This window comes from Bufo bufo, chromosome 4, assembly GCF_905171765.1.
Source record: "Bufo bufo chromosome 4, aBufBuf1.1, whole genome shotgun sequence".
In the NCBI taxonomy this organism is placed as follows: Eukaryota; Metazoa; Chordata; class Amphibia; order Anura; family Bufonidae; genus Bufo; species Bufo bufo.
The window spans coordinates 615,706,416-615,733,600 of record NC_053392.1 but is presented as its reverse complement, the minus strand read 5'-3'; the positions used below and the strand labels follow the sequence as shown (position 1 = coordinate 615,733,600).

Below are 27,185 nucleotides of genomic sequence, written 5' to 3'. Positions count from 1 at the left end.
AGAAAGCGTTCTGTATGAGAGAGGGGGAGCCATGGGGAGCGGTCTGTGTGAGAGAGGGGGAACCATGGAGAGCGGTCTGTGTGAGAGAGGGGGAACCATGGAGAGCGGTCTGTGTGAGAGGAGGAACCATGGGGAGCGGTCTGTGTGAGAGAGATGGAACCATGGGGAGCGGTCTGTGTGAGAGAGGGGAACCATGGGGAGCGGTCTGTGTGAGAGAGGGGAACCATGGGGAGCGGTCTGTGTGAGAGAGGGGGAACCATGGGTAGCGTTCTGTGTGACAGAGGGGGAACCATGGGGAGCGGTCTGTGTGACAGAGGGGGAACCATGGGGAGCGGTCTGTGTGAGAGAGGGGAACCATGGGGAGCATTCTAGTCTCTGCTGTATGTTGGAGGAGGCTACACTAACATATATAGATGTTAAATCCTAGTGACTTCAGGACCTTTGATGATGTCATAGTCATGTGATCAGTCACATGAGGGGAGGAGTAAAGCAGTGGAGGTTTTCCACTGTGCAGCACTTCCTGTCATGTGACCAGTGTGACGTCATCGCAGGTCCTGCAGCCCCAGGAGGTGAGATCTTCAGGTCAGTTATTGGTCTTGGTTCTGGGTTTATTAGAATGGAGCGGTTCTATAGGTGACATATAGCAGGTCCAGCCAGCAGGGGGCAGCACCGGCCATAGAGAGTCTCTGCTCACACAGTCTGGAGGTCAGGAGGGGAGTTCTCCTCAGACATGTCTGCTCTCCCCCTGGAATATTAGGAGACCCCCAGACCCCTGTAAGAGGGGCTGTTCTCCTGGATTAGAGGGGTCTTCCATTACACAATGTTCTGTGATATCACTAGGATATGGAGTCAGTGTGTGGTCGGTGGGGACAACCTCTTCTAGATGAAGGGGCTGCAGCGCTGTGTCCTCTCCTCACTGTCCCTGCACAGCGGAGGCCGGAGCTCTAATGAGCAGGGACTGTGGAGGAGATCCAGCAGTAAAGCAGCTCTGCAGCCCCTCCATTCCCAGGATTAGTGGGGTCCTGATAGAGGCGAGCCCCCACCTACCGCACACTGATGACCAGTCCTAGCGATAGAACCTCACGTTATCTGACGGGAATAGCCCTTTAATGCTGGTGATATTGTGGGTTCAGTGATGGCTGCAGGGATTGGGGTTTGCACAGTTGGGGGTAAATAATTGCGAGCAGCAGGACAAACCCCGGACCCATCACTGGCCCCGGAGCAGAACACCAGCGATTAGAGGAAAGAGGCGACTGACAGGACGGGGACAGGACTTCTCTTCATCTCCTTCCTGACCTGCGCTGATGATATTTGTTGATCTCGTGGCTGCTGTCGATGCACTTGTAAGATCAGCAGTAGCGTTGAGCAAAGCGAGCTTTGTTCAAAACTTTGGAATAATACTCTACAGATATTAGTCTCTATACAGTATTAGAAGGTATGGGCCCTGATGAGCCGAAGTTAGCTATTCACAAAGTCGCGCGTGACTACGGTGAATAACTTTGGTAGTTGATTTTTAAAGTGAAAACCCACATTAAAACTTGAAACCGTACTCGACTTCAGGTTTTGGCCTCGGATCTGAAGCCCGACTTGTTCATCCACAATGCAACCCTGACCTACAAGTCACTGACTGTGCTCTCTTAACCTGCACTCAGTCCTCCTTGTTTCCCTCAGGTTCCTTACGTTCAGGACTCTCTTCTTTTAAAAGACAATAGTCCTTTCCATCAATGACCCACCAAGGATGGAGAAGGACAGAAACCATATGGCTGGAAGGATATTAGACCTCACCCTGGAGATCATCTCCTTGATAACTGGAGAGGTGAGAGTCTCACATGACATCACTCTTATCTCTAGTAATAAAACAGGGAAATGTCTGGAAAGATGAAGGATTCTTAGAATCTCTGTAGTGATCGGCGTCTCCCCATACACAGGATTACACAGTAGTAAAGAAGTCGTCTGGTGAGTGTGTGACACCCCGTGTGTCAGGAGGATGGAGCAGGACCCAGAGCCCCATCACCGAGCCTCCACCTCATTCCCTGATACATGAGCAGAAGATCCTAGAACTTACCACCAGGATCACCGAGCTGCTGAGCGGAGAGGTGAGCGCTGCTGGGAATGCTGGGACATTATACAATAACGCCAAGGGAGGGGTCTGGTAATGACTGTGTCCTTGTGTTGTCAGGTTCCTATAAGGTGTCAGGATGTCGCTGTCTATTTCTCCATGGAGGAGTGGGAGTATTTAGAAGAACACAAGGATCTGTACAAGGACAGAAAACACTTGGCTGCAAGGATATTAGACCTCACCCTGGAGATCATCTCCTTGATAACTGGAGAGGTGAGAGTCTCACATGACATCTCTCTTATCTCTAGTAATAAAACAGGGAAATGTCTGGAAAGGTGAAGGATTCTTAGAATCTTTGTAGTGATTGGCGTCTCCCCGTACACAGGATTACACAGTAGTGAAGAAGTCGTCTGGTGAGTGTGTGACACCCCGTGTGTCAGGAGGACGGAGCAGGACCCAGAGCCCCATCACCGAGCCTCCACCTCATTCCCTGATACATGAGCAGAAGATCCTAGAACTTACCACCAGGATCACTGAGCTGCTGAGCGGAGAGGTGAGCGCTGCTGGGAATGCTGGGACATTATACAATAACGCCAAGGGAGGGGTCTGGTAATGACTGTGTCCTTGTGTTGTCAGGTTCCTATAAGGTGTCAGGATGTCGCTGTCTATTTCTCCATGGAGGAGTGGGAGTATTTAGAAGAACACAAGGGTCTGTATCTGGACATGATGGAGAACCACCAGTCCCTCACATCATCCGGTAAGAGGAGACCTTCCATGACTGTAGAAGATAGAAAGGTTTTGAGAGTTAGTGTTGCAGAAGTGGATGTGATTTGGGGCTACTTCTAATGGAGTTATCTAAGTGCTCCCCCTGGTCTTCAATCTTTAATCCATATGGACTGCAGAGGTACCATGAGGTCACTACTTCTTGGAGCAGTCTCTGTTCAGTGGCTGCAGACCCATGGGGATGTAGAGAATCCAGGGGAGAGCACCAAGGGATCAGGCAGAACTTTAGTCAGGAAACAAGCAAAGGTCAGGGCAAACAGTCTGTGTGCAATCCAGTAAACACTCCAAAGGTCAGAGCAGACAGGAATTGGTTAAATCCAGTTAAAAAGGCAGAGGTCGATACATTGGCAAACAACAAACAGTGTCACAGTTAGTTGCACCCATCACATGATCATCTGATATAAACGAATGTGTTTTTCTTACAGATGGGACCAGTCAGAGGAATCCCCCAGAGAGATGTTTCAGATCCCAGGATTGTCCAGGAGAAAAGCAGAATGTCCCACTGGATTATCAGGTAGAAGAAGCTGAAGTTCCTACAAATCATAGATTTACGTTGCGATGTTTTCTAGTAACCTTCCCCAGCAGCAGTGTGCTCTCTTTCATTATATTGTTGGTTGTAAATAGTTTCTGGTGTCATAAAAGACTGTGTTAGTTAATTATGCAATTCAGCACATTTTACCAGTGTGTTCATTCAGTTGCATAGCGCGTGTTGCCAGCACCCCGGGCAAACCCAGAATTGTGCCCCCTAACCTGTGGACACGTGCCTTTTTTATAGAACCATGCCCCACAGCATACCAAGACCAATATTACCAATAACAACACTGTGAGTGACAAGAAATACTGCAAAGACCATGACCATATATTACCACCATACTGACACTGAATATAATACAATATTAAGCCTTATTCACACAGCCAGTGTTAGGTCAGTGATTTTGAGCCAAAACCAGGTGTGGCTCTAAACACAGAACAGGTGCAGATCTTCCCCTTATACCTTATTTCTGTGGAGGCTCCAATCCCGGTTTGGGCTCACAATCACTGATGTGTGAACATAGCCGAAGACCGATATTAAGACCATACAGTGACCATTTGGATGTCTGCCCTATCAACTTTGGAGCAATTTTTCAACAAGGACCTTCTGGTATTGCACCAATTTGCTTGTCCTCTCAACCAGAGGAATGAGAGATGAGAATTTCTCTGTGTAGCGGGGGTCAAGAAGGGTGAACAACCAGTAATCCGTGTTGTCTAAAATGCGTATAACGCTCGGGTCGTCGGAAAGGCAGCCTAACATGAAGTCAGCCATGTGTGCCACAGTACCAACAGGCAAGACTTTGCTGTCATCATCAGAAGGTGAGCTGACCCTGTAAAACATTATTTGTGAGGGCCTGCAGGTGAGCTGACCCTGTAAAACATTATAATGCGAGGGCCTGCAGGTGAGCTAACCGTGTAAAAAATTATATGCGACGAATAAGCATGTTGATATGATGGAGGAGGAGGATGAGAAAGGGAAGATTTAACCATATACCCTTTTTTGTGGTGGAAACGGTGCATGGGAATACAGTGTATTGAGTACATTAAACAACACATTTAGAGTGCCTTTATGTTCATCAGCTCAGCTTTCCTCTGGTGGAGTCGAGAAGTCAGGGGCAATCAAGGCCTTGTTTTTATAAGAGTCAACCTGTCAGCATTTTCAGTTGACAGGCAGATACGCTTATCTGTTATAATGCCACCGGCAGCACTAAATACCCGCTCAGACAAAATGCTGGCATCAGGGCAGGCCAGCACCTCCAAGGCGTAGAGTGCCAGTTCGTGCCACATGTCCAGCTTGGGCACCCAGTAGTTGTAAGGCACTGAGGGATCACTGAGGACGCTGACACGGTCTGCTATGTACTCCTTCACCATCTTCCAAATCTTTTCCCTCCTTGTGACACTAGGCCGCACATCAGGGTGAGGGTGCTGGCGGGGTGTCATGAAACTGTCCCATGCCTTGGAGAGTGTTGCCATGCCTCTGTTGGAACTGCTGTGTGTTCCCCTTGTCTCCCCTCCTCGGTTGCCCAAGGAAGTATGGACTCTGCCGCCAGCGTTGTCAGATGGAAATTTTTGGAGCAATTTTTCAACAAGGACCTTCTGGTATTGCATCGTTTTGCTCATCCTCTCCACCTGAGGAATGAGAGATGAGAAGTTCTCTTTGTAGCGGGGGTCGAGAAGGGTGAACACCCAGTAATCCGTGTTGTCTAAAATGCGTATAACGGGCGGGTCGCGGGAAAGGCAGCCTAACATGAAGTCAGCCATGTGTGCCAGAGTTCCAACAGGCAATTCTTCGCTGTCGTTATCAGGAGGATCACCCTCAATCTCCTCATCCTCTTCTGCCCACCCACGCTGAACAGATGAAATTAATCTTCCATGGGTACTACCCTCTGTAGCAGAGGCAACCGTCTCATGCTCCTCCTCTTCATCGTCCAATTCGCACTGAGAAGATGGGCTGAGGGTGGTCTGGCTATCACCCTGTGTAATGTCTTCTTCCCCCATTTCCACATCTTCCACATGCAAAGCATCTTCCTTAATTGTGAGCAGCGAGCGTTTGAGTAGACACAGAAGTGGGATGGTTACGCTGATTATATAGTTATTGCCACTCTCCATCTGTCTTGATTCCTCAAAGTTTCTTAAAACATCACAGAGGTCAGACATCTATGCCCACTCCTTGCTTCTGATTAGCGGAAGCTGACTAGAAAGGCGACGACCATGTTGCAGCTGGTGTTCCACTACTGCCCTCTGCTGCTCACAAAGCCTGGCCAACATGTGGAGTGGAGCCGGTGAGCTGGCAATTTCAAGCGCTGCTGCAGCATTGACAGACCGGCTGAAGCTGTCGATGACTTGCAGAAATGTGCACACACGCGGCGCACCTACACCAGTAGCTCAGTCAAATTGGGGTAGGTTTTGAGAAACCGCTGAACCACTAAGTTTAAGATGTGGGCTAGGCATGGGATGTGTGTGAACTTGCCGAGCTCCAAAGCCGCCACCAAGTTACGGCCATTATCACACACAACCATGCCTAGTTGTAGGTTGAGTGGCGAGAGCCACAGCTCAGTCTGGTCTCTTATCCCCTGCCACAGCTCTGCGGTGGTGTGCTGTTTGTTCCCTAAGCAAATCAGCTTCAGCACGGCCTGTTGACGCTTCCCCACTGCAGTGCTACACTGCTTCCAGCTACCAGCAGATGGCTGACTGGTGCTGCACGCAGAGAATTTGGAGGTGGAGGAGGAGGAGAAGTGGGGGTTGGAGCCACTAACGTAGGTGCTGGGGGAAACCCTGATGGAATTAGGGCCCGCAATCCTCGCGTCGGTAGCACCTGTGCCATCCCAGGGTATGACTCGCTCCGGGCCTCCACAATTTTGACCCAGTGTGCCGTCAGGGAAATGTAGCGTCCCTGGCCAAATGCACTTGTCCATGGTTAAGTGGACCTTCTCAGTAACTGCGTTGGTAAGGGCACGTGTGACGTTTCAGGACACATGTTGGTGTAAGGCAGGCACGGCACACCTCGAAAAATAGTGGTGGCTGGGGACAGAGTACCGCAGGACGGCCGCCGACATCAGGCTGCGGAAGGCCGCAGTGTCCACAAGCCTAAATGGCAACATTTCCAGGGCCAGTAATTTTGAAAGGTGCGCATTTAGTGCTATTGCCTGTGGGTGGGTGGCTGGGTATTTGCGCTTGCGTTCAAATGCCTGGGGTAATGACATTTGGACGCTGCGCTGGGACAGGAAAGTGGATGGGGTCGCTGATGGTGCTTGCGAAGGTCCAGGTGCAGGGCAGGAGGCATCCTCGCCTTCGACAGGCGATTGGCCAGCACGTACCATAGGGGAAGAGGAGGCAGTGGTGTGGCCCGCAGACACATATTGTGGACCCAGGCGTTCGGCCCACCTATTAGGGTGCTTTGATGCCATGTGGCAGATCATGCTGGTGGTGGTGAGGTTGCTAGTGTTCTCGCCCCGGCTCATTTTGGTGTGGCACAGGTTGCAAACTACTATTCTTTTGTCGTCCGCACCTCCCTCAAAAAAGCGCCATACTGCACAACACCTACCCCTTGGCAAGGGATATTTATGCAAGGGGGTGCTCCGTGGAACAGTTGTGGGCCTTTTTGGTGTGGCCCGCCTTCTCCCTTTTGCCACCCCACTGCCTCTTCCATCCTTTTGCGGTGCTGCAGATACTTTCCCCTCTTTACTGCTGTCCTCGCTCGGCTTTCCACCTTCCCAGGTTGGGTCAGCGACCTCATCGTCCACCACCTCCTCTTCCACTTCCTCACTCTGATCATCCTCTTGATTTGTTGACCTAACCACAACCTCAGTGATTGACAACTGTGTCTCATCCTCTTTATCAACCTCTTGAGACAGTAATTGTGGTTGACTCATTAGCAACTGTGTCTCATCATCATCCACCTCATTAAACACTAATTGCCGTTCCCCACCGTCATGTTCTTGTGACTGTGGATGCTCAAGAGGTTGGGAATCAGGGCACAAGATCTCATGTCCCTCTTCAAGCGTGCTTGGCGAGAGGGCCAAATCAAGTAATAGCGATGAAAAGAGCTCCTTGGAATTTCTGAGTGAGGGATCACTTGTTTGGCCAGAATCTCCATGGTGGGAGTAAGGAGGATCAGGGTGAGGATTGTGTTGACCAGACTCTTGGCTACTGAGACTGGACTTGGTGGAAGACAGGGTGGTGCTCAACCGACTGGAAGCATTATCTGCTGCAATTCAACTGACCACCTGGTCGCACTGGTCTGACTTCAAGAGTTTTGTCCTGCGCCGCCCTGCAAACTGGGACATGAAGCTAGGTATCGTGGATGATTGTTTTACTTGTGCTCTGGCAGCAGGCACAGTTTCAAAGTGGCCAGGGCCACGGCCTCTGTGTGAACCATCAGCATCACGGCCACTTCCCCGTTCCTTATTGCTCGCCTTGCGCATATTAAATGTTAAATGCACACTTGACACACAAGATGTGGCACGAATGTCACAGTTCACAGCAAGCACAGTATATGGAAAAAGTACGTAAAGGTATGGAAAAAGGAAAATAGATTTCACTTATATTTTTCCTATCACTTGCCTTGACAGAAGGTATTGGACAGATGTCACAAGTCACTGCAGACACCCTCTATAAAAAAAGGTATTAAAAATGAAGGAAAAAATATAGTAATTTTCACTTATATTTTTCCTATCTCTGGCCCTGACACACAGAAGGTATTGGACAGATGTCTCTAGTCACTGCAGAAACCCTCTATAGAAAAAGTATTGAAAATTATGGAAAAAATTTACTTTAATTTTCACCTATATTTTTACAATCTCTGGCCCTGACACACACAAGGTATTGGACAGATGTCACTAGTCACTGCAGACACCCTCTATAGAAAAAGTATTGAAAATGCTGGGGAAAAAAAATTGTACTGCAGCTGTAAAATACTGCCAGCCTGCCACCACACACAATAGTCCTTTATAGGGACTTTTGGGTCTTTGAAATGTTTTTATACTGAATTGATTGCGATCAGACTCCCTACACTCTCTGTCCTTTCCGAAGCGCAGCTCTCCCTGACTACAAATGAGCCGAATATGCGTCATCGGGTGCTATATACAGCAGTTCGGCCGAGCGTGCTCGCTCAACACTAGTGGATACCTACACAAGTGCATACAAGCCTTTTTTATAGCTTGACCATATTCTGACACCAAAAATGTTTTGTCTACAGAGCTGTGAAGTATTGTTTTTTTGTGGGGTGAGCTCTATTTATTTTATTTTGGGGGACATATATATTTTTGATCACTTGTTGCAAAAAATTTTTGGGGAGGGCCAGGATAACCAAAAAAATCAAGACACGTTTTCTTTCCATTATGGCATTCAGCGCAGAGGAAAAACTTTTTAATATTTCAATTTTTTTGACATTTTAAAAACATTTTAATCGTTCAAGCATTTGGCAATAACTGTCTATCCACTCAGATGCCACAGTTGCTATTGACCATCGGATCTGAGGGGGTTAAATGACTGGATCAGTGTTATCTCTGATCCCGGTCAATGCGGCCAAGTGCTGGCTTTATTTTACTATTTCGTTAGGTGTCACAATAGGGTTATTGAATCCATTGCCAATCGCCATGTAGGCTCCATGTCCTGGCCCGACCTTCCCTACTGACAGCAGTACAATTAAAATTCCCAGTGAGACTCTCGGGGCCTAAATGAGGATCGGCAATGGATTAATATGGAGATCAGTGCGTACACAGAAAGCTCGGAAAGGAGAATGTTGGGCACAAGAAAGGTGTCACTACTTTTATTATTTTAAGACATTCTAATCACTTCTGATTTGGGTAGAATACATTTGGACCCTAATTGAATTTTTGGTGAATTGTTTGAATTGAGCCAAAACTAATTTCAAGAAATTTGCTCATTTCTAATTCATGTCCTCTAGGGAGCTTTTTTGGTGTTCACCTGGATTTTTTTTTTCTCATATCTTCAATCTTGCAGGAAAGTTCTGATGGAACGACGAGTGGACTCAAACCCCTATCAGTGCCGGTGATTGGTAAGAGCCTTTCATAAATCTTTTTTTTAATTAAGTAATTTTTTATTAGCATTTTTAAATAATAATACAAACATAAGACCCCAACCCCCACATGCCCTCCCCCCACAAACCATCATTGCGATGCCCTTCATCTTCCATAGCTTCAACATTCGGTTACACCAGTACCTCCGCATAAAAATTACACAGGCACAAGCCCCATCCCTACAACAATCCCACAAAATCTTGAGAGAAAATTTGTGATCTTATAATCGGAGTTGGAATATACATTTGTTATCGGCCATAACCTCCCCACATTACATTACATATCGTAGAAGCATTCCATGTCTTCTATGAGGAATCGCCAATCACCAAGCCATATATGTACAATGAGCGATAGTACCCTCACACTAATCCCAGACAGTATCTCTGAAGTTCCCTGGACACCAGCCCGGGGGCATCAATCCAAGGAGTCCAGAGCTTTTCAAATTTCCTTTCATAAATCTTAATAGGAAGTTCTAAGAAATGTCCACCTCATCATCATTAATGTTACAATGAATATTAATTTAGTTACTTCTATAATATTCCATTGGCACAGATACAGTGTGACACAATATGGACAGATATAATCTCAAACAAAAACATTGGATGGTAAATGGTGATTCCGAGCAAAGGTCGCATGATACGATTGACCTCAGTTATAAACCTGTGGTATGTGGATCCATGGGGTACATGTTGTGCTGGGGGTATCTGCACTGTATTTGCACCAGTGGGACCCATATTGTAGCTGAGCAGACATAAAAAGAAATAGCTAGCGAGTTGAGTGTGATTGTGGATGCTGGGGAGAAATGAATTTCATTTCCAAAATAGGCCAGCCATGGTGGGGTTAAGGGGGAGACAGGGGCTGAGAATGGAAAAAAGGAAAGGTGTAAGTATGAAAACATAGTCATAGTAATATGTAAATACCAAATAGAGCATGAAAATGATGGAAACAAGAGAAGGTGTATAAAAACTTGTTGAAAGGAAAATGGAGTTGTTGCCCATGACAACCAATCAAATCACTTCTTCAATCTTATAAAGGGTGCCTGAAAAATTATAGTTGGAGTCAGCTTGGTTGCCACTTGCCCCAGTTTTGGAACCTGTCACATTGAACATGGTATGAGCTGCAGGAGGAGCTGAGCAGATTGATATACAGATTTGCGTGAAAATATTCAATACAACTTGTATTTAATTCATTCAAATTCCTGCGCATTTTGGGCTTTGAAGTCCGGGTGGGGGTCCTATCAGTGACTGACAACCTTCCCTGCATGAGAATGTATACACAGATAGTTGTCAGTCACGGATATCCAGAATGTCAAAGCCCAGAATGAGCAGGAATATGAATAAATTATAAAATTTACTGAATTATTTCCTGAAAAACTCTGCTCAACTTTTCCTGCTTTATAACATGCTGCTGGCAGATTACACTGCTTTTTCATGGTAGCAGGTTGACTTTAAAAGGGATACTTAAATATTACTTTATTATAAATATATTCCCAAATACCTTTCGTTAGTTATAATGGCTTGTTTCGTCTAGGTAGCAGTCATCAGAGAAATAAAATGGCCGCCGTTCTATTAGTAAACACAAAACCTGTCCTAATCATACAGCAGGACAAGTTACTTCAGAACAGTAAGCTAAAGAGCTGCCTCTGCCTCTTCTCCGCTTGTGCAGTGGCCAGGTTTGGGGTGGCCCCAACACTACGCTAGGTCCCCCGGACACAGTCAAGGTGTCACTACATATTGCTGCTCTCCAGAAGGGATGGTAAAGCGTGTTGCACCCCAGTGGGAAATCAAGGTCTGCAGTTACCAGGGTGCCTCTTTATTGGAGGAATTCAAGTGTAAAACAAAACAGGCGAGGCGTAGGGTTGGCTTCTCCAGTCTCCTCCCTGGCAGAAGAAGAGTTTGATGCTGAGGAAAGGCCTGAGTTAGCTGTCCATCTCTCTCTCAGGAGGCTGGTATTCTGGTCAAAAGCTGACGGCCCATGTTCTATAGCTCAGTAGTCCGAGTGGCTCCGTGGGTTACAGGGCTGGTGACTCATGGTCTGTAACTCAGCGTCCCCATCTCAGCATCTTCTTCTGGTCACACATACAGTCTGACAGAGTCTCCCCCCTCCAAGCACTGATCCCTAACTGCAGAACACTAGGAGCTCTGACTTATTTCCTTTATATACAGTTTCTGGTTGAACTAGACCAGTGATAGGCAAACTGTGGCTCTCCAGCTGTTGCAGAACTACAACTCCCAGCATGCAAATACTGCCTACAGCTTTCAGCCTAAAGCAGGGCATGGTGGAAGTTGTAGTTTTTCAACAGCTGGAGAGCCGCAGTTTGCTTATCACTGAACTAGACCCTTGACGTGGGAGGGGTGGAGTGGAGAAACTCAGCACAAACAGATACAAAGTTACCTCTCCCGTCTGTCATGGACTTACATTAGAGCTTTAACCCCTTAAGGACATAGGACGTACCGGTACGCCCTATTTCCCGAGTCCTTAAGGACCAAGGACGTACCGGTACGTCCTGACTTAAAATCTGTATTCCGGCGCCCCAGGGGTTAATTGGAACGGGATTTCGGCTGAAATCATTCAGCCGGCATCCCGTAACAATGCAGGGGGGGGTCATTTGACCCCCCCGTATCGGCGATCGCAGCAAACCGCAGGTCAATTCAGACCTGCGGTTTGCTGCGCTTTTTGCAGTTTCTGATCGCCGCAGTCCCTGACCGCGGGGATCAGAAACTTTAGAGTGGCTAAAATCATTATTTTTTCACCCCCCCCTGCACCCCTGCACGATTTTATGCCGGCGGGTGGTGCGGGGGGGGGGTGTCGCATGCGGTGGGGGCGGTGCGGGAGGCGGGCGGTGCGGCAGGCGGGATCGCGATCCCCCGCCCGCCTCCCCATGAACGATCGTTGGCTTCTAGTGGGTATACCAGGGTGCCAGCACATTGCTGGCACCCTGGTATAAACGGCTGACATCTGTGCAGATGTCAGCCGTTTAACCCTTTCCATACCGCGGTCCGTACGGACCGCTGTATGGAAAAAGTTAACTGTCATCGGTCAGGGAGCTCCCTCCCTCTCCATCGGGGGGCTGCTGTGCCTTTGCAGCCCCCCGATGGAGAGGGAGAGAGCCCCCAGAGAGCCCCCCTCAGCCCCGTGCTTACCCTTCCCCGTCTGCGAAGTTCTGAGCAGACGGGGAGGGTTCCCATGGCAACAGGACGCCTCTCAGGCGTCCTGCTGTCCATGGTGCTGAACAGATCTATGCTGAAAGCATAGATCTGTTCAGTGTAAGTAAAATACAGTATAGAACAATATATATTGTTCTGTACTGTATTATACAGACATCAGACCCACTGGATCTTCAAGAACCAAGTGGGTCTGGGTCACAAAAATGTAAAAAAAAAGTGAAAAAAAGTTAAGATAAAAAAAAAAAACATTTATCACTGAATAAAAATTAAAAAAATAAAATAAACTACACATATTAGGTATCACCGCGTCCGTAACGACCTGATCTATAAAATGGTCATGTTACTTTCCCCGCACGGTGAACGCCATAAAAATAAAAAAATAAAAACTATGAGAAAATTGAAATTTTGCCCACCTTACTTCCCAAAAAAGGTAATAAAAGTGATCAAAAAAGTCGCATGTACGCCAAAATAGTACCAATCAAACCGTCATCTCATCCCGCAAAAAATGAGACCCTACTCAAGATAATCGCCCAAAAGCTGAAAAAACTATGGCTCTTAGACTATGGAGACACTAAAACATGATTTTTTTTTTTTCAAAAATGAACTTATTCTGTAAAACTTACATAAATAAAAAAAAAGTATACATATTAGGTATCGCCGCGTCCGTATCGACCGGCTCTATAAAAATATCACATGACCTAACCCCTCAGATGACCACCGTAAAAAAATAAAAATAAAAACAGTGTAAAAAAAGCCATTTTTTGCCATCTTACGTCACAAAAAGTGTAATAGCAAGCGATCAAAAAATCATATGCACCCCAAAATAGTGCCAATCAAACCGTCATCTCATCCCGCAAAAAATGAGACCCTACTCAAGATAATCGCCCAAAAACTGAAAAAACTATGGCTCTTAGAGTATGGAGACACTAAAACATTTTTTTGGTTTTAAAAATGAAGTTATTGTATAAAACTTACATAAATAAAAAAAAATGTATACATATTAGGTATCGCCGCGTCCGCGACAACCTGCTCTATAAAAATACCACATAATCTAACCTGTCAGATGAATGTTGTAAATAACAAAAAAAAAAAAACGTGCCAAAAAAGCTATTTCTTGTTACCTTGCTGCACAAAAAGTGTAATATAGAGCAACCAAAAATCATATGTACCCTAAACTAGTACCAACAAAACTGCCACCCTATCCCGTAGTTTCTAAAATGGGGTCACTTTTTTTGAGTTTCTACTCTAGGGGTGCATCAGGGGGGCTTCAAATGGGACATGGTGTCAAAAAAAAACAGTCCAGCAAAATCTGCCTTCCAAAAACCGTATGGAATTCCTTTCCTTCTGCGCCCTGCCGTGTGCCCGTACAGCGGTTTACGACCACATATGGGGTGTTTCTGTAAACTACAGAATTAGGGCCATAAATATTGAGTTTTGTTTGGCTGTTAACCCTTGCTTTGTAACTGGAAAAAAAATATTAAAATGGAAAATCTGCCAAAAATGTGAAATTTTGAAATTGTGTCTCTATTTTCCATTAAATCTTGTGCAACACCTAAAGGGTTAACAAAGTTTGTAAAATCAGTTTTGAATAGCTTGAGGGGTGTAGTTTCTTAGATGGGGTCACTTTTATGGAGTTTCTACTCTAGGGGTGCATCAGGGGGGCTTCAAATGGGACATGGTGTCAAAAAAACAGTCCAGCAAAATCTGGCTTCCAAAAACCAAACCGCGCACCTTTCACTCTACGCCCTACTGTGTGCCCGTACAGTAGTTTACGGCCACATATGGGGTGTTTCTGTAAACGGCAGAGTCAGGGCAATAAAGATACAATGTTGTTTGGCTGTTAACCCTTGCTTTGTTAGTGGAAAAAATGGGTTAAAATTGAAAATTAGGCAAAAAAATGAAATTCTCAAATTTCATCCCCATTTGCCAATAACTCTTGTGCAACACCTAAAGGGTTAACGACGTATGTAAAATCAGTTTTGAATACCTTGAGGGGTGTAGTTTCTTAGATGGGGTCACTTTTAGGGAGTTTCTCCTCTTGGGGTGCATCAGGGGGCTTCAAATGGGACATGGTGTAAATAAACCAGTCCATAAAAATCAGCCTTCCAAAAACCATACGGCGCACCTTTCACTCTACGCCCCGCTGTGTGGCCGTACAGTAGTTTACGGCCACATATTGGGTGTTTCTGTAAACGGCAGAGTCAGGGCAATAAAGATACAGTCTTGTTTGGCTGTTAACCCTTGGTTTGTTAGTGGAAAAAATGGGTTAAAATGAAAAATTTGACAAAAATATGAAATTCTCAAATTTCCTCCCCATTTGCCAATAACTCTTGTGCAACACCTAAAGGGTTAACAATGTATGCAAAATCAGTTTTGAATACCTTGAGGGGTGTAGTTTCTTAGATGGGGTCATTTTTGGGTGGTTTCTATTATGTAAGCCTCGCAAAGTGACTTCAGACCTGAACTGGTCGCTAAAAATTGAGTTTTTGTAAATTTCTGAAAAATTTCAAGATTTGCTTCTAAACTTCTAAGCCTTATAACATCCCCAAAAAATAAAATATCATTCCCAAAACAATTCAAACATGAAGTAGACATATGGGGAATGTAAAGTCATCACAATTTTTTGGGGTATTACTATGTATTACAGAAGTAGAGAAACTGAAACTTTGAAATTTGCTAATTTTTTTCAAATTTTTGGTAAATTAGGTATTTTTTTGTGCAAAAAAAATAATTTTTTTGACTTCATTTTACCAGTGTCATGAAGTACAATATGTGACGAAAAAACAATCTCAGAATGGCCTGGATAAGTCAAAGCGTTTTAAAGTTATGAGCACTTAAAGTGACACTGGTCAGATTTGCAAAAAATGGCCTGGTCCTTAAGGTGAAAATGAGCCCGGTCCTTAAGGGGTTAATGATACTCAATGGCAATGACACAGCAGTTTTTCCAGACGAAAACAAATTTCCAGACATAACAACAGAGCTAAACCAGACATTCAAAAGGTCAGTCTGTCTGGTTTTGGTGGTAAACAAGTCTGGCTGTTTCCTCCAAAGCATGCTCTTCTTTAAACCTTATGGTAGCTATGAAAAATTGCCAGCTTCTCAATATTAGCTAGAAAGTCCCAGACGTCTCTGTGTTCATTAACCCATTCCACGGTGCTTTGCAGTATTAAACAATGCAAGTTAACCCCATCCAACTGAATAAAGTAAGACGTTTATAGCTTTGCATAGGGGAAATAGGCAAAAGCCTACAAATGTTCAGATATCAAGGGGAGAAAAACAGAACTGGATCGCACATCCACAATGCTATGCTTAGATCTAATTAAACTCGCTTCTCAGCGCAATATTAGGCCTCTTTCACACTACCGTATGGCTATTTCAGTGTTTTGCAGTCCATTTTTCACGAATCCGTTTGTTCCGTTTTTTTGTTTCCGTTGCGTTTCCGTTTCCGTTCCGTTTTTACGTATGGCATATACAGTATACAGTAATTACATAGAAAAAAATTGGGCTTGGCATAACATTTTTAATAGATGGTTCCGCAAAAACGGAACGGATACGGAAGACATACGGATGCATTTCTGTCTGTGTTCCGTATATTTTGCGGACCCATGGACTTGAATGGAGCCACGGAACGTGATTTGCGGGCAATAATAGGACATGTTCTATCTTTCAACGGAACGGAAAAACGGAAATACGGAAACGGAATGCATACGGAGTACATTCCGTTTTTTTTTTTGCGGAACCATTGAAATGAATGGTTCCGTATACGAACTGTATACGGACCGCCAAAAAACGGCCCGCAAAACAAACAAAAAAACGGTAGTGTGAAAGAGGCCTTAAAGTGTACAGCCCCCTATACTGCATGCTGTACAAGAGGCATTAGTGTACATTTTGATCAAAAGGCATAAGCCCACTCACCACGCCAAGGTCGCCTCTTTGAGTGGGACCTACTCTGACAAAAAGGCGCAGCACAATGCAGTGACAAAGCGGCACTGACCTAGTAGGCGGCGGGACCCAGAAATCAAACAGCAACCCTGCTGTCTGACAATGCCACCCATGGCACTGGGTCCCACCAACCCACCAGCACAGCGCCACAAAAACAAAGGCCACCACGCAGTACTGCACCATGTGAACAGTTGTCTAACACAACATGTCCATTGCTATCAGGATCTGCACTGACGTGGTGAGTGGGCTTATGCCTTTTGTTCAAAATGTCCACTAATGCCTCTTGTACAGCATGCAGTATAGGGGGTTGTACACTTTGGCTACTTTCACACTGGCGTTTTGGTTTCCGTTTGTGAGATCCGTTCAGGGCTCTCACAACAAGCGGTCCAAAACGGATCAGTTTTGCCCTAATGCATTCTGAATGGATAAGGGTCCGCTCAGAATGCATCAGTTTGCCTCCGTTCCGCCTCCATTCCGCTATAGAGGCTGCTTGCAGCGTTTTGGTGTCCGCCTGACGATGCGGAGGCAAATGGATCCGTCCTGACACACAATGTAAGTCAATGGAAGGCGGATCCGTTTTCAATTGCACCATATTGTGTCAGTAAAAACGGATCCGTCCCCATTGACTTACATTGTAAGTCAGGACGGATCAGTTTGGCTCAGTTTCGTCAGACGGACATCAAAACGCTGCAGGCAGCCTCCAGAGCGGAATGGAGACGGAACGGAGGCAAACTGATGCATTCTGAACGGATCCTTATCCATTCAGAATGCATTGGGGCAAAACTGATCCGTTTTGGGCCGCTTGTGAGAGCCCTGAAACGGATCTCACAGGCAGACCCAGAAACTGCAGTGTGAAAGTAGCCTAAATCTCCATAGGAATAGAGTTCACGAGGAGACAGCTGAAATACAGAGAGGAGGGTGAAAGTGTGGCTAATGAGCAGAAGCATTTGTATGCAGTCAGCTACTTTACCACAGCCCGACATTACTGCAGTCTGTCTTGTCTATCCTCTCTTCTCATGAACTCTATACCTGCAGAAATTATGCTGCAGATCTTATCAGCTGTATTCATGATCATAGAGGGAGATTTATTATTGCTTTTGCACCTAAATAGTGGCGATAAAAAGTCGCATCTCCCACTTTTTGCCATCCTCAACGTTTTTCTTAAAGGGGGAGTGACAAAGGCAGTGAAAGGGGTGGGGCCAGTGCCCAACAAATGTGTCTTCATTTACGCCAGTTTTTTGGTGTAAATGAAGTCAGAAATCTATGGCAGCTAGTTAGGCGCATGGACTGCAGGGGGATGCGCCTAATTTATGACCAGGTGTGCACTTTGTCATCCTCTGGCAGCACAGTGGATATCAAGACTCAGACAGCTCCAGTCTTGAAAAATATCCCCCATAATCCCTGGCAACTAGAGCAGAGAGGCGGATGAATCACCTCTTTAGCTCAGTGTTCTGAAGTAACTTGTCCTGCTGTCATTAGGACAGGTTTTGTGTGTACTAATAGTATGGTGGCCATTTTATTTTCCCTGATGATTATCCCTAGACTAAATGAGCCATTATAACTGTAACAGCGGCTGCTGTACTCCGCTGTTCCCCCGCTTATTGCTGCGGTCCAGGGCGCCGCGCTCAGCGGTGACCTGTGGGCAGTGCTTCCCATTTCACCCCTGCGGTCCTGGGCTCTGTTTCTGTTATTGCTTCTGAGGATTCTGCTCCACAGCTTCCACTTAGCCCTGGACACAGCATGAGTTTGGCTGGTTTCGTGTTACACTGCTCTAAGGGCTGAGTGCATCACTCCCTGGGCTGTGTGGGTTAGGTCTGGTGAACTCGCTGACCAACTCTGGCTCTCCTGCATGTATTTAAGTGGCTCAGCCCCCTTCCCAGATGCCTCAGTCTCAAGGTCCTTGAGTTTGCTGGTTCCTGATACTATTGTGTGCTCCTGATCTATACTTCGTTCCTGGACTCTGCTTATCGTCTGATCCCTACCTGCTTGCTTTGTCTCTCCTGTTGCCTACCCGGATTGCCTGACCTGTACCTGCGCCGCCTGCCCTGACCTATTGCCTTTCTGACGACGTCTCTACCTTATCCTTCGGTCCTGCACCTTTGCACCTGGTAACGTCTCCGCCCGCCTGACTACGCTTGTACTTCTGGTACCTACTCAGGTACTTCCTGGTCAGCCCGGACCAGCTGCCACTGACTCAGGGATTGCTCTGGAGTAGCCCCTGGCAACTACCCTAATGGCTCAAGTCTATCCTCACCATCTGAGGCTCTAGTAAACACCAGGTAGTTCCTTAGACACACCCCTCCAGAGTATAGCCAGTCAGTGGCAAAGTGGGTTCACACCCGCTGATCCGTGACAATAACTAATGAAAGGTATTTGAGAATATATTTATAATAAAATAATATTTACGTATTTTTAATTTATGAATTCCCAGAGAACCCCTTTAAGCGTATGAATGACATATTCTATTGTAGAGCTATACAGTGGGCATATACACAGGTGATGTGTATATTGTACATGTTCATGTTTTTTGTCATTTTTTTTTATTTCCTTCCACTGATAATATTTATTATATACATTTTTGGTGGTATCTTTAAAATTTCTGGAGCTTTTGTGCTCTATTCACAAGGGGATGTATTGCAATATCAGTGCTCCAGACAAAAAAAAATGACCAGGAGCCATTGGCTCCTAAACTAAAAACTTTAGGAGCTAAATTAAATTTTTTAGTCGCCAAATTTAAAATGCATATAATAAAAAAAAAGGACTTTGAGAAGATGAGACGCAGGTCACAGTAGTGAGCCAGCACTACATATAGGAGAAAACAGCACCACATACCTCTTACATCCAGGGACATCTTCTGGGGGACAAGGTGACTAAAAATGGCGAATTTCGTGGTTTAGAGGGTTTTTTTCTGTTACGGCCTTCACCGAGCGGAAATATTTTTAATATTTTAATAGCTCACACTTTTTGGGACGTGGCGATATGTAATATGTTTATTATTTTATTGTTTGTAAATTTTTTATGTAAAACTGGGCAGGGGGCCATTTAAACTTTTAGTATTTTGGTGTTTTTTTTTACTTTTCATTTAAAGGGCTTCTGTCAGCCCACTAAACCGTTTTTTTTTTTTTTTGCTTGATAATAACCCCTACACTGCGATTTATCCATACATAAGTAAAATAATAATTTTGGTTCAGTAGAATTTGCTAAAACCCTATTTTTATAATATGTAAATTACCTTGCTACCAGCAAGTAGGGCGGCTACTTGCTGGTAGCAGCCGCATCCTCCGATGGTAATGATGCCCCCTCTGCTTGTTGATTGACAGGGCCAGCGGACGGGATCTTTCTCCGCTGGCCCTGCCTGTTGTCATTCAATATCTGGCGCCTGCGCCGCGGCCGTACCTATCTTCAATCGGCGCAGGCGCACTGAGTGGCCGCTTCATCCTCAATGCGCCTGCGCCAGGTGTAGATGTGACGTCATCGGCGCAGGCGCATTGAGGATAAAGCGGCCGAGTGAGTAGCCGCCTCTCAGTGCGCCTGCGCCGATTGAAGATAGGTACGGCCGCGGCGCAGGCGCCAGATATTGAATGAAAACAGGCAGGGCCAGCGGAGAAAGATCCCGTCCGCTGGCCCTGTCAATCAACAAGCAGAGGGGGCATCATTACCATCGGAGGATGCGGCTGCTACCAGCAAGTAGCCGCACTACTTGCTGGTAGCAAGGTAATTTACATATTATAAAAATAGGGTTTTAGCAAATTCTACTGAACCAAAATTATTATTTTACTTATGTATGGATAAATCGCAGTGTAGGGGTTATTATTAAGCAAAAAAAAAAAAAAAACGGTTTAGTGGGCTGACAGAAGCCCTTTAATAACCATTTCTTCCCTTAGGGACTAGAACCTGGATATTTTCATCCCTTGTGCTATTCACCTTGATAGAGCTCTATCAGGGTGAATAGGATCTCACACATCTCCCTGCTGCCCTGGGCTTTGTGCACACAGCAGCAGGTAGCTGAACATGGCAGCCAGGGCTTCAGTAGCGTCCTGGCTGCCATGGTAACGATCTGAGCCCCAGCAGTGTAATCTGCCACTGCCACCACTGGAGGGGAAGGGACCCTGTGGCCACCATATAACAATGGGGGGGGGGGGGGGGACTTGTGGCAAGTGATAATGAGGGGGGGACGAGGCTTTGGGGGGGCGCACTGCGCCACCAATAAATGTAATTAAAGAGGACCTTTCATGGGTCCAAAGAATATGAACTTAGTAGCAGGCTGCATAGAGCGGCGCCCAGGGATCTAAGTGCACTTACTATTATTCCTGGGCGCCGCTCCGTTCACCCGCTGTGGCCGCCGGTATTTTCAACATTCGGTGCAAGGAGGAGGAGACGCCAGTGTCTCTCCTTCTCCCTGACAGCAGCGCTGTCCAATCAGAGCTCAGAGCCAGGGAGAAAAAAAAAACTCCCTCGCTCTGACTGGACAGCGCTGCTGTCATGGAGACGGAGAGACACTGGCGTCTCCTCCTCCTTGCTCTGAATGTTGAAAATACCGGGGGCCACAGCGGACGAACAGAGCGGCGCCCAGGAATAATAGTAAGTGCACTTAGATCCCTGGGCGCCGCTCTATGCAGCCTGCTACTAAGTTCATATTCTTTGGACCCACGAAAGGTCCTCTTTAACTCCTTTATACAATTGTCTGCAGCGGTATCACAGACCCGGCCTCAATAACAGGGTATGCGAACTGTGGCACCTGAGGGGTTAATTGCCGCGTATCGCATGCCCTGTTATTGAGGCCGGGTGCCGGGTCTGTGATACCGCTGCCTATACTTATGTTTTACATTCATTGATGGTGCAGTGGCGACAGCTCCTCCCCTCCTCCTCCCCTGCTATCTCCCCATTGGTGGTAGTGGCGGCCGCGTCACAGTGGAGAGGGAGGGACTCCTTCCTTCTCCACTGTGCTACTGAAGAGAACTTAGGCTGCGCAGGAGCGCGGCGGTACAGTCACAAATGACGTCAAGACTAAAAAGTATTGTCGCCATCTGCAAATTTTAAGTCGCATTGGCAACCATTTTGGTCGCCATCTGGAGCCCTGAATATATGGTCTGGATAGAAACACCTGCCACTATCTACCAGGGATTATATTCTAGGAATTTAGTAGACAAAGAACACCTGAAAACTATGCTGTTTTCTATGATCTTTCTTGGTGTTGTACACGTACATATGATTTACTTACTGAAACTGTACATTATCCTGTTTTCTTACATCGCCTATATACTTTGTTTCCAGTCTTCCTAATGTCTTAATAAGGCTTGATTGGTTAATGGAAAAATACAATAATTTTGTTTCATTTTCCAGGTGAAGATGGGTTTAGAGTATATCATAAGCATCTATCTTTGTATCATGAAGTAAAAGATAATACCACACAAGATGATTCAAAACCACCTAATGTACCCTCAGTCCTTCACAGTGGAGATCTATCCACCAATACTGCTGGTCACAAGAAACCTTCATCTAATCAATCACTAACTGGCAGAACAAGAACTAAACAGAAGTGTGGAAAAATATTTCCACGTGAGAAAAGGTTTAAAAAGAAATCAAATTTTTTTTTACATGAGAAAAATTGCAGAGACAAAAGGTCATTTTCATGCTCAGAATGTGGAAAATCTTTTACCATGAAATTCATTTTAGTTGCACATCAGAGAAGTCACACAAGGAAAAAGCCATTTTCATGTCTTGAATGTGGGAAGTGTTTTAGTCAGAAATCGGGTTTTGTTATACATCAGAGAACTCACACAGGGGAGAAGCCATTTATGTGCCCTGAATGTGGTAAGTATTTTGGGGTGAAATCCTTGCTTATAGACCATCAAAGAAGTCACACAGGGGAGAAGCCATTTTTATGCTCAGAATGTGGGAAATCTTTTAGTCAGAAATCAAATCTTGCTACACATCAGAGAACTCACACAGGGGAGAAGCCATTTATGTGTCCTGAATGTGGGAAGTGTTTTGGTGTGAAATCAATGCTTATAAAACATGTAAGAACTCACACAGGGGAGAAGCCATTTTCTTGTTCAGAATGTGGGAAATGTTTTCGTCAGAAATCACATCTTGTGAAACATCTAAGAATCCACTTAGGAAAAAAGCTACATTCATGTCTTGAATGTGGAAGGTGTTTTAGTCATAAATCAAATCTTATTGGACATCAGAGAACTCACACAGGGGAGAAGCCATTCTCATGTCTTGAATGTGGGAAATGTTTTAGTCTAAAATCACATCTTGTTACGCATCAGAAATCTCACACAGAAGAGAAACCATTTTTATGCTCGGAATGTGGGAAGTGTTTTAGTCTGAAATCAGGTTTTGTCAGACATCAGAAAACTCACACAGAAGAGAAGCCATTTTCATGTTCAGAATGTGGGAAATATTTTCGTCTGAAATCACATCTTGTTACACATCAGAAAGTTCACGCAGTAGAGAAGCCATTTTCATGTCTTGATTGTGGAAAGTGTTTTCGTCTGAAATCGCATCTTGTTACACATCAGAGAACTCACACAGGGGAGAAGCCATATTCATGCTCAGAATGTGGGAAGTGTTTTAGTCTAAAATCACGTCTTGTTAGACATCAGAGAGCTCATGCAGGGGAGAAGCCATTTATGTGTCCTGAATGTGGGAAGTGTTTTGGTGTGAAATCAACTCTGAAAGCACACATCAGAAGTCACACAGGGGAGAAGCCATATTCATGCTCAGAATGTGGTAAAAGTTTCAGTATGAAATCGCATCTTGTTTCACATCAGAGAACTCACACAGGGGAGAAGCCATTTATGTGTTCAGAATGTGGGAAGTTTTTTGGTATGAAGTCATTGCTTATAAAACATCTCAGAGTTCATACCGGGGAGAAGCCATTTTCATGTTCAGAATGTGGGAAATCTTTTAGTCAGAAATCAAGTCTTGGTAAACATCAGAAAACTCACTCACATGGGAAGCCATTGTAATGCTCAGGTTGTAGGACATGTGAGAGAAGTAGAGCTTCATTGTGGGACCTGCTGCCTTATTATGCCTTGTGATGTATGACTTAAAGGGGTTGTTCGGCAGTGGCGGACTGGCCATAGATCTTACAGGGAAAATTCCTGGTGGGCCGATGTCCAGGGGGGCGTCTGAGTCCTCCTGCAGGCTGGGTACATTATGATCTGATGCTCTTAGCATTTCTTAATAGTAGGAGCATCAGGTACTTATGCACCTGACCAACAGCTGCAACTGCCCTCCTGAACTGAACTGTATCACTGTCCTCAGGACAGTGATAGAATTGAGTACTGTGGCACAGGCAGTAGTGTTCTGTGCAGCACTGTGGAATTTGCTTCTGTTGAGGTGGTATTTTGCTCTGCTGGGGTGGTATTTTGGCATGTACTACAGTATTGTAGGCCCTGTCTACTTCTTTTGTCTGTGCCTACTTGTGTTGCCTTGCCTTTTGTCAATTTGAACCTGCATACAACATGGGGCCTCTTTTAGTTGTTTTTTTTTAGGGCCACTTTAAGTTCCCAGTCTGCCCATGTTGTCCATTTTTCCATATTGATGACCTTTCCCAAGGACAGGTCATCAATATCAGATCGACGAGGGTCTGACTCCCAGAAACCTCAACGATTAGCTGTTTGTAGAGACTTGCTTTTGTGCGAACACTCAGGTTTCTTCACTGTTTACCTGCATGTCAACAACACTGCAGTAGCCGTGCAGTCTAGTTAGAGCTAATCTGTTCCTTTCACTTGAATGGGGGGGGGGGGGGGGGTACAGTTGTAGTTACGTTAAATGACAGCTGCAGTGTCATTGCCATGCCTGTAAACAGTGAAGGGACCGCAGTACTCATTTGAGCATTGCAATCTCGTCAAACAACTGATGACCGGGGGTTCCTTGAGTCAGACCACCACCGATTTGATATTGATGACCTATCACGAGGAAGTCATCAAAATGGGAAATCAAACAACCCCTTTAGGATACAGTACAGACAGGAATACTCAGAAGACCTGCACTAAACTATTGAGATATTGGGATTGCATGGGCACTGGCATTGTGCCTGCAAGAGCAGGACCACAGCTCTACTACACAGGTGTCCCATTTGACTTCATTCACATATAATGCAAATAATAAAGCAAAGCTGTCATCTTACAGGTCAAAAGTTCAGAACATATTGCTTTAGGTTGTGGTCAATGTCCCATCGGTATAATTGACCATAACCTAAAGCAATAGGGTTTTATTAACTTAAAAAAGGAGTCTTCCACATCATAATAAACCCTCTCCTAGCAAGGACATAACACACTCTTAATAGAGATGTCAGGATCTCAGCCTGTAAAGCAGCTATGTTGTGCAAGGCAGCTTGTTTTAAAGCTAACATTCCTAGCTTTGAAACAAGGCCAAGTTGCTAGCCACCATACATCTCAACCCCGTTTACAAATGGTTCCCAGTGAAAACTGCATACCCGTGCAGGCCTTATTCCCAGCCCAATTTCTAAGGACTATATATCTCTTGATGTGGAACAGTTAGCGATCCTGGTCTGGATTTAAAGATTAGATTGATAAATTTTAAACAAGACTTGGCTTACATCTCTAGCTGTTACACAGCTTGAGATATTCCAAGATAATGCATTTCTCCCCTCTCTTCAGCCGAATGTGATGTCAGCCAACATGGAGGAGGAGATGGGGAACATGCTGACAGACAGCAGAAGGAGAGACATAGATACTCTTTCCTTGTGTAACTGTACATGACTATAGAGCGAGGGTAACATAGACTTATATGCATGTTATCAACCCACTTTCCCTATCAATCAGAAAGCATACTCCAGACGTTTAACAGCATCGGGATCACAGTGCCAAATTAGTTCCACCAAACACACAAATAACAATAAAATTTCAAATTTACACTGTCCCTATGCTGTCTATACTCAATATGTACAGTAAAATATACAGATCATTTCTTTAGTGATACCCATTCTATTCTACAGTAATAACAATAACGATTATCACTAGGGAGGAATATCTAATATATTTCTAATAGATGGAAATTATTATCATCAGTCAGAAAAGACATTTTAACTCACTGTTGCTGTAAATGATCTCTTTAGTTAGTGTACCTACGGTAGTTAAAAAATCATCATGCAGCTTCTGGGATCAAGATTTTTTATCTTTCCAGTTCTTCTGATTTTATGAAGATATGTGCATGTAAATTTAGGCCAAAGTTGTATCTATGAACTCTGCATATGTGGAACTTTAATTTTTAGAAGGTGTAGTGCATATACAGTACAGACCAAAAGTTTGGACACACCTTCTCATTCAAAGAGTTTTCTTTATTTTCATGACTATTAGGGCATCAAAACTATGAATTAACACATGTGAATTTATATACATAACAAACAAGTGTGAAACAACTAAAAATATGTCATATTCTAGGTTCTTCAAAGTAGCGACCTTTTGCTTTGATTACTGCTTTGCACACTCTTGACATTCTCTTGATGAGCTTCAAGAGGTAGTCCCCTGAAATGGTCTTCCAACAGTCTTGAAGGAGTTCCCAGAGATGCTTAGCACTTGTTGGCCCTTTTGCCTTCTTTCTGCGGTCCAGCTCACCCCAAACCATCTCGATTGGGTTCAGGTCCGGTGACTGTGGAGACCAGGTAATCTGGCGCAGCACCCCATCACTCTCCTTCATGGTCAAATAGCCCTTACTTTCAAAGTTTTCCCAATTTTTCGGCTGAATGACTGACCTTCATTTCTTAAAGTAATGATGGCCACTCGTTTTTCTTTACTTAGCTGCTTTTTTCTTGCCATAATACAAATTCTAACAGTCTATTCAGTAGGACTATCAGCTGTGTATCCACCTGACTTCTCCTCAACGCCACTGATGGTCCCAACCCCATTTATAAGGCAAGAAATCCCACTTATTAAAACTGACAGGGCACACCTGTGAAGTGAAAACCATTTCAGGGGACTACCTCTTGAAGCTCATCAAGAGAATGCCAAAGAGTGTGCAAAGCAGTAATCAAAGCAAAAGGTGGCTACTTTGAAGAACCTAGAATATGACATATTTTCAGTTGTTTCACACTTGTTTGTTATGTATATAATTCCACATGTGTTAATTCATAGTTTTGATGCCTTCAGTGTGAATCTACAATTTTCATAGTCATGAAAATAAAGAAAACTCTTTAAATGAGAAGGTGTGTCCAAACTTTTGGTCTGTACTGTACCTTTCTGCTTGTATGACACTTTTTCTCACCAGTATCAACTTTGATACAATTTGTATGACAATTATGCAAAGTTTTATAAAAGTGTCTGTGTGTATAATGTGCCAAGTGGCATTTTGACAGTGTGCCGGATGTCTACTTTCAGAAAAAATATGAGTATTCACAATTGAAAGGTATTTACCTCTGCAATTATCTCTTTGCATGGTATGATAATTGTATAATATATTAGGAGAGATCTTTCCATATTGTTACATCATATTTCTAAGTTTGTATGCATAATGCATGTCTTGTGGTCAAATTTCCTAAAGAAAATATAAAAAATAAATGTCCTTATAACCAGGGCTGTGGAGTTGAAGCTATTTTTTTTTTTAAAGAGTATCTTTCACCACTCCTGACTTGTCTGTTTTAATAGCTTGCATTCCCCATGTAATAACGATTCTGGAACACCTATTCTT

The 27,185-nt window shown here is 44.7% G+C and overlaps 2 protein-coding genes across 3 annotated transcripts in view; both read left to right on the top strand.

The window, feature by feature from the left end:
- Positions 1-27,185, top strand: part of LOC120999664 (oocyte zinc finger protein XlCOF6-like) — a 2,208,135-nt gene that overhangs the window by 1,554,581 nt on the left and 626,369 nt on the right. The gene's annotated exons all lie outside the window — the stretch shown is intronic.
- On the top strand, positions 541-25,785 carry LOC120999660 (gastrula zinc finger protein XlCGF57.1-like). 2 transcript variants are annotated; one of them, XM_040430661.1, is made up of 8 exons: positions 541-582; positions 1,672-1,816; positions 2,445-2,612; positions 2,696-2,816; positions 3,268-3,356; positions 9,338-9,392; positions 21,867-22,509; positions 22,678-25,785. In XM_040430661.1, the coding sequence occupies exons 2-8, from the start codon at positions 1,739-1,741 to the stop codon at positions 23,498-23,500; spliced, it is 1,977 nt and encodes a 658-aa protein (XP_040286595.1). In that variant the 5' UTR covers positions 541-582; positions 1,672-1,738; the 3' UTR covers positions 23,501-25,785. The 2 variants fall into 2 exon arrangements, with proteins under 2 accessions (XP_040286595.1, XP_040286594.1); XM_040430660.1 differs by having other exon boundaries at positions 21,867-25,785.

What these genes read in the sequence shown, in the direction of transcription:
- LOC120999660 (XM_040430660.1), top strand. Translation starts at nt 1,739, where the DNA reads ATGGAGAAGGACAGAAACCATATGGCTGGAAGGATATTAGACCTCACC. An exon ending in CTGAGCTGCTGAGCGGAGAG is followed by an intron (nt 2,613 to 2,695) that starts GTGAGCGCTGCT and finishes TTGTGTTGTCAG; the next exon opens with GTTCCTATAAGGTGTCAGGA. An exon ending in ATGTCCCACTGGATTATCAG is followed by an intron (nt 3,357 to 9,337) that starts GTAGAAGAAGCT and finishes TCAATCTTGCAG; the next exon opens with GAAAGTTCTGATGGAACGAC.